At 46.6% G+C, this 7,241-nt stretch overlaps 1 protein-coding gene across 1 annotated transcript; it reads left to right on the forward strand.

The window, feature by feature from the left end:
* Positions 1 to 543: 543 nt before the first annotated feature.
* Positions 544 to 6,771, forward strand: LOC139025363 (kelch domain-containing protein 8B-like). The gene is made up of 2 exons (XM_070440454.1): positions 544 to 2,441; positions 6,602 to 6,771. Exons 1-2 carry the CDS (start codon positions 2,051 to 2,053, stop codon positions 6,769 to 6,771), a joined length of 561 nt encoding a protein of 186 aa, XP_070296555.1. The 5' UTR covers positions 544 to 2,050.
* Positions 6,772 to 7,241: the final 470 nt, after the last annotated feature.

The raw sequence follows: 7,241 nt of genomic DNA on the forward strand, positions 1-7,241 counted from the left end.
AATACATAGGTACATCGTAGTTTAACAACAAGGCCAGAGTTCCGGAGTGTTCAGGAATACATAGGTACATCGTAGTTTAAACAACAAGGCCCAGAGTTCCGGAGTGTTCAGGAATACATAGGTACATCGTAGTTTAACAAGGCCCAGAGTTCCGGATGTTTCAGGAATACATAGGTACATCGTAATTTAACAACAAGGCCCAGAGTTCCGGAGTGTTCAGGAATACATAGGTACATCGTAGTTTAAACAACAAGGCCCAGAGTTCCGGAGTGTTCAGGAATACATAGGTACATCGTAGTTTAACAAGGCCAGAGTTCCGGAGTGTTCAGGAATACATAGGTACATCGTAGTTTAACAAGGCCCAGAGTTCCGGAGTGTTCAGGAATACATAGGTACATCGGTAGTTTAAACACAAGCCCAGAGTTCCGGAGTGTTCAGGAATACATAGGTACATCGTAGTTTAACAACAAGGCCCAGAGTTCGGAGTGTTCAGGATACATAGGTACATCGTAAATTTAACAACAAGGCCCAGAGTTCCGGAGTGTTCAGGAATACATAGGTACATCGTAGTTTAACAAGGCCCAGAGTTCCGGAGTGTTCAGAGTGTGTCCGAGGTGGATACACACGAAGCCTGAAGAGGAAGATACACCTGTGAAGGCTGTGCAGAAGCAGACGGGGGTTTCCTCTGATAGAGCCTCCTCATTCTGTAAACACAGCAGGTGATCTCTGAGGAGATATCTGTGCATCCGCTCTCTTTGGGTCGACAAACTACTCCCTGTATCCCTCATCATAGCTGTTTCAGACGGACTCAGAATCCAGTAGCCTTGCACCAGCGTGTCTCTAAGGATCTCTCTACATCTACCCATACTTGTCTTTCCCTGTCTGTTTTTCCCCCTCTATCTTTTTTTTAACCTGTATCTCCCCCTTTTTTCACTTCTCTTCCCTATACCTTTTATTTTCCTCTCCTTCCACAACACCCATTCCTGTCACGTACTCTCCCCGTTTAAATAATTAACAATGCTTGCGTGCCAATGACACTTTCTGTCGGTGCGATCCGATCCCTGAAAGTCCCAGGGGAAGCAGTGACCTTTGGAGTGGGTCGTGCTGCTGGTGTGTGGGTCGTGCTGTTCCAGATCTCTACCTCCCCCCTGGACCTCCTGGCCTGGCCCTGACTGTAAATGTCACAGCGCTGGCTGTCCACAGCTGAATCGTCCACAGGGTCAGAGGCCTGGCTGTTTTTTCTTCTTCTACACAGGCCAGGTATCTCTGTGGGAGCCTCACTGTGTCCAAGTGGGACAGACGGTACTCCTCAGCCCCAGTTGACCGTTGACAGCTGCCTTCTGGGATTTAGCGTTTTGGTCTGATTAGAAAGATTCTGTCCGACCCCGATTGCTTGTTCCCATTATACTCAGAGTTTTCATTTAAAGACTTTGTTTGGTTTTTCTTCGTTTTGTCATTACCCTCTTCACCCGATTCATATAGTAGCTGCAGCCCATGATAATTGCCTTTGGCTGAGAACGTGATCACAGGTTCATTTTACTCCCCAGTTTTATGATCTAGCTCAATCTCCCTCTTGACAATAACATTTCACAGGGATTATGCATAAAGCCAGGCACACCTTTTAAGTGTGTTCGCCACAGGAAGCCTTCACAAAACATATTCCTCCCTGGAGAGTAGCACACACCAATCAACTGCAGTCATTTTCTTTACCAAAATAAAGGCCCTTGGATGGAGTGAATACAGGGAAAGAAAGGGCAGATGGTCCCCTGCACTAAAACATCAGTAATAAATGAATAAAACATTTGGTGGAGTGGAGGCATCTGGCAGATTGCTGAGGTAGTCCCTCCCTCTCTCTCCCTCTCTCTCTCTCTCTGTCACACTCCCTCTCTCGTTTTAGACAGGGCATCATGTAGCAGCGCAGCAAGAAAGGAGGCTGTTCCGCAGTGCCCCTGCTTCTCTCTTTGTTGTTTTTGTTTGTCTGTTTTTTTTTACCCCCTCCCCACCCCATCCGTGTTGTAATGACCCCCCACCACTGCCAGCCTCAGGAGAGATGCCTGTACTTGAGATGGCAGTGAGCCCTGTCAAGTCCCTGTACTGGGAGGTGTTCCCCCCCATGTCCTCATGCAGGGTCTACTGCACCCCTGTGTTCCACGGTGGCCTGCTCTATGTTCTGGGAGGATGCAGTGAAACAGGCCTGCCTTTAGACACTGCTGAGGTGCTGGATATAGAGAGCCAGACATGGACCCAGCTTCCTCCGCTCCCTACAGCCCGGGCGGGGGCGTCGGCGGTGGCCCTGGGGGGTCAGGTGATGGTGATGGGGGGCATGGACCTCCAGCAGAGCCCCCTGTCCTCCGTGGAGGTCTACAACCCTGACGAGGGCAAGTGGGAGAGGAAGGCCAGCCTGGGACAGCCCTCCATGGGCATCACCTCTATAGAGAAAGGTAAGAGTCCACCTTATACGGTACTGTACGACTGCTGCAACAGGATAATACAATATCAGATTGAGAGCCTAAAACCCCCACTTAACAAATAGGATAAGGACTTCTCTTCAGTACTGGAAAAAGCTCTCCACAGCATTGTTAAAGAGATACTGCGCGATGCTACCGTATCTGTAGACTTCCAGTCATTGCGCTAACGCTAGTTAGCATTGGCTCGCGAAACAACTTTTAACTTGCTTCATACTGCACGCGGAGACATACAAATGGTATCCACTAGTTCATCTAACCCTGGGTATGTAGAATTTCCAGAATCTCACAGTATTCCTTTAAGCTTTCTCAGGAGCAGATTTCTGTTAATTTCTAATTTACTAGAGTGTCACTAAGATCTTTAAGACTGTTGTGCATAGTCAGGAGCTTCAGTTATCTCAAACTGTAGTTGGGCTTAGAAGATTGCCTCATCCTGATTAAGTAACCATACTGGATATACAAAAAGCTTTTTTTAGTTCTCCCCGAGGCCTGGTCGTTCTCAGGTGATGAATGTTATACAGTTTGAATAGCCCCTGGAGGGAGGGAAGATATATGGCTGTTTAGCTTTGTGTGTTTCTCTGCAGTTTTCCTGTTGATCTCTGTTTACGTACATGATCAGCTTCCATTCTGAGATGGTGAGTACACTACTTAGCAGACGGCTGCAATACAATGACCTTTCATGGTCATAGTACTGAGTCATATACTGGTGATAGAAAACAGCAGGAGTTAGTGACTCTATAAAGGCGAAGCACCAGTGTTGTTTTCAGTTGGTTTTCTGTTTCAGTTTGTTTCTACACAGCTGTCTGAGCATACTAATACCGTAAGCCTTTGGTTTTCAAAAGTATCCCTGGGTAGGAAAGAGAGTGAAACCTCGGTTAAACACGGTCCTTCGTCTTTCTCCACAGACATTAGAGGCTGTCCTGTTTAATTTGTTGTTCGTGATACACTACGTCCTGGTTTTTTCTTATTTTTATATCTTGTGTATTTTTGTTTTTCAAACTTGTTTTGTATTACATTGTTATTGATTACTGCATTGTTGAAAATACTTTCAAATATTATTCTATTTATATTCTATTTATATACTTTTAAATACTTTCAATAGAAGTAGTTGATTTGGGCCACATTATTTAAGAATATTAAAATACACATAAAATAAAATAATAATAATCCAATACAGTCTAGTTAAAAGAGCAAGTTAAAACATCCACTTCCTATAGTGTTCTATAGTGTTCTATAGTGTTCTAATAGTGTTCTAATAGTGTTCTATAGTGTTCTAATAGTGTTCTAATAGTGTTCTAATAGTGTTCTAATAGTGTTCTAATATTGTTCTAATAGTGTTCTTCTCCATGTCAGCATCTCAGTGTTACATCTTACTGTGTGTCAGAACAATAATGCCTGAAAGTGATGTAATGCTGTGTGTATATATATGTGTGTGTGTGCTGTGCTGTGTGGACTGGCAGCTGTATGATGTGTATAATAAGCGAAGCTGAGGCTCTGACCTGTGCTCTAAGCTTCCCAACATCTCAGCTTCTCCCACTGACGCTTCCTGATGGCTCTCTCTCTCTCTCTCTCTGGCAGATGATTAGCTGTGGGCTCTTGAGGCCAGCCCCTCCCTCGACCCTCCAGAATATCATGCACAATACACAGCTGTATCACCCCCCCCCTCTCCCTCCTCTCACCTTCCTCAGTTTTTTTCTCTTGATTTATTTTCAAGCGAGCATTCCTGTTGCTTGGCAACAACTGGGTGTAAGTTTGTTTTTAGATGTGAGTCAGCAYGATTGTGTGTGTGTTGGGGGCGAAGAGCCACTCAGGGAGTAAAAGTTACAACAGCATTGTATTTAGAGTGACAGTGGTTGCGTCGCCGTGCCAACCTGTGACTACCTCCTCTTCTGTTGCTGTCAGGGCTTTGTGAAAGGAACACATAGCTACGGCTTTGTTTTGCGCAATCATGTGGCATGCCTGGATTTGAATCTTTATTTAAAGCTTTTTCATCAAACTGTCCCCTTATCTTCTTATGTCAGATGGTCCAGCACCATCCTCAGACAATCGCTTTCATGTTTGATGTAATTCTCATTTCTGGAAAAGGCTTTAAAATAGAGGATAAAATCTTGCTGTGTCACGTGATTGTACAAAAAACCACGGCCCTACTTATAGCTGGTGCTGCATCAGCTACAGTGTACGCTGAAGACTGGGGTTAGGCCCTTTTCTACTCTCTTCCTGTTATTCTACACATTTTGACATGGGGTGGAGATAAATTGTTATTTTAAAGCAAATTTCCTGCAATTCTACACATTTTGTCATGATTTATGCCATGTCAATATGATATCTGACTGAGAATGACTAATAAAATCAATGGGGGGCCTCCTGGAGGTCAGGCCCCCCAGGCATGTGCCCGTGCAGTATTCGGCCACGACTACAAGCTTAGATACCTGGCTAGACTAACTACCATTGAGTGACTGTCAGTAACAAGAYAYATACTGCMYAAGCGCAAACAAATGTTGAAATTAGCACCTGGTTTATTCTACTCTTTATACTCTCCTTGGTTGAGACCCCGACTGAYTTCCTAAAATGTTTATTATTCTTATTTATTTATTGTTGGTCGGGGGGCTCTCTAGCAGCTGAGGGCCCTAAGCAACCGCTTATGTTGCTAATGCCTGGAACCGGCCCTGGGCTTAATTTATTTTTTTGCTGTTTCCTTCCTACTTAATATGAGCTTCATTTCTAAGATTATTCCAAACACTGGCTGTAGTCTTTTGATGAACTGTCATGCCTTCCCTATTGGCCGGCCTGCTACTAGCCTGATTAAAAAGCAGTTTCACAGTGCTGTCATCTCCCCTGGTTATATTTTCACGATGTTTCAGAACTTCCTCTGGCAATTACTGCAAAGCACTTGGCTCGCTTAAATAGTCTGTTATGTCCTCGTTTGGTGGACACCAAGCTTTGGTTCTTGCTAGCTAGAGAATTTATTATGCTAAAAGATTTGTGAGCAGGTAGGGTCTCAAACACTTTGTATGATATGCTAATAGGCTGTTTTTTTGGGTCGATCTGAACACATAATTTAAGTTTGGGTCGATCTGAACACATCATTTAAATTTGTGTCGATCTGAACATATTGTCTTGATGGCTTGTTTTGTATGTGTTCCGCAGCTCCTTTACAGCGCCACTGTTATGTGAATAACAACAACACACAAATAAGTGAGATAGAAAATGGCGTGGTTTCTCTTAGACAGAGAACTGTGTTGTTGGCCCCGTGTTGTTGGCCACCCTCCAGGCTGTCAGATGGCAGACAGACAGACACTGCAGGACATGAAGCCACTGTGGCAGTGTCCCCTGGGACACTCATGAATACAAAAAAAGATTGTAATGGATTAATGTTTTGAAGGTCTTTATATCTTACAGCCTGAAAACACTGATCTCGTAACTACGTTTTTAATAAGCACAGCAGGACTTTTAAGGCATACTTAATATGCATGCAAATACAGTCATATACACTGAGTATATAAAACATTAGGAACACCTTCCTAATATTGAGTTGCGCCGCTTTTGCCCTCAGAACAGCCTCAATTCGTCGAGCCATGGACTCTACATTGTGTCTAAAACACACACACACACACACACACACACACACACACACACACACACACACACACACACACACACACACACACACACACACACACACACACATATGAATGAAACCCAGTGAGGCCTCTTTGGTGATGTGCATTATGGTAGGATGCTTGAGCGTACACTGTCGAGAGGTAAACCTCTGACCACAGCCTTTGTTCATTTGTCCAGGTGTCAGACAACTGAAGCAGACTCCTTCGGTTCTTCAAAAAGTCTCATTCATCTTGATGTGTGTGGGGGGGCTTTGATGATGTGAGGCCTGAGGCAATTGTCTCTTCGGCCTAATAGTAAGTCCGCCACTGTGTAGGTTGATGTCTTCACTGATGTATTTATGGCTGAATTTGCGGGAAAGATGATTACGGATTATGTAGTCTCGTCCTCTCAGTGAGGGCTATTGTGGAATGACCCTGTGATCTTGCTGTGCAACCCCCGTACTCCTGTGACCTTGCTGAGCGCCCCCCCCCCCCCCCTGTGACCTTGCTGAGCGCCCCCCCCTGTGACTTGCTGAGTGCCCCCGCCCCCTGTGGCACCTTGCCTGGACGCCCCCCCTGTGACCTTGCTGAGCGCCCCCCCTGTGACCTTGCTGAGCGCCCCCCCCTGTGACCTTGCTGAGCGCCCCCCCCCTGTGACCTTGCTGAGGCCCCCCCCTGGTGACCTTGCTGAGCGCCCCCCCCTGTGACCTTGCTGAGCGCCCCCCCTCCTGTGACCTTGCTGAGCGCCCCCCCGTGACCGTTGCTGAGGCCCCCCTGTGACCTTGCTGAGCGCCCCCCCGTGACCTTCGAGTGGCCCCTCCCCTGTATGTTCTGAGGTGACCCCCCCCCCTCGTGATCTTGCTGAGTGCCCCTCCCACCCGTGATCTTGCTGAGTGCCCCTCCCCCTGTTATCTTGCTGAGTGCCCTCCCCCTGTAATCTTGCTGAGTGCCCCCCCTGTATTTGCTGAGTGCCCCTCCCCTGTAATCTTGCTGAGTGCCCCTCCCCTGTCATCTTGCTGAGTGCCCCCCCCCCCTGTAATCTTTGCTGAGTTGCCCCTCCCCCTGAATCTTGCTGAGTGCCCCCCCCCTGTAATCTTGCTGAGTTCCCCCCCCTGTAATCTTGCTGAGTGCCCTCCCCCTGTAATCTTGCTGAGTGCCCCCCCCCCCCCATGTAATC

Source organism: Salvelinus sp. IW2-2015, unplaced genomic scaffold (genome assembly GCF_002910315.2).
Source record: "Salvelinus sp. IW2-2015 unplaced genomic scaffold, ASM291031v2 Un_scaffold2554, whole genome shotgun sequence".
In the NCBI taxonomy this organism is placed as follows: Eukaryota; Metazoa; Chordata; class Actinopteri; order Salmoniformes; family Salmonidae; genus Salvelinus; species Salvelinus sp. IW2-2015.

Excerpts from the sequence above, each read along its gene's own strand:
- LOC139025363 (XM_070440454.1), top strand. The coding sequence starts at position 2,051 with ATGCCTGTACTTGAGATGGCAGTGAGCCCTGTCAAGTCCCTGTACTGG. Across the intron at positions 2,442-6,601 it reads CATCACCTCTATAGAGAAAG|TGCCCCCGCCCCCTGTGGCA; the intron begins GTAAGAGTCCAC and ends TGACTTGCTGAG.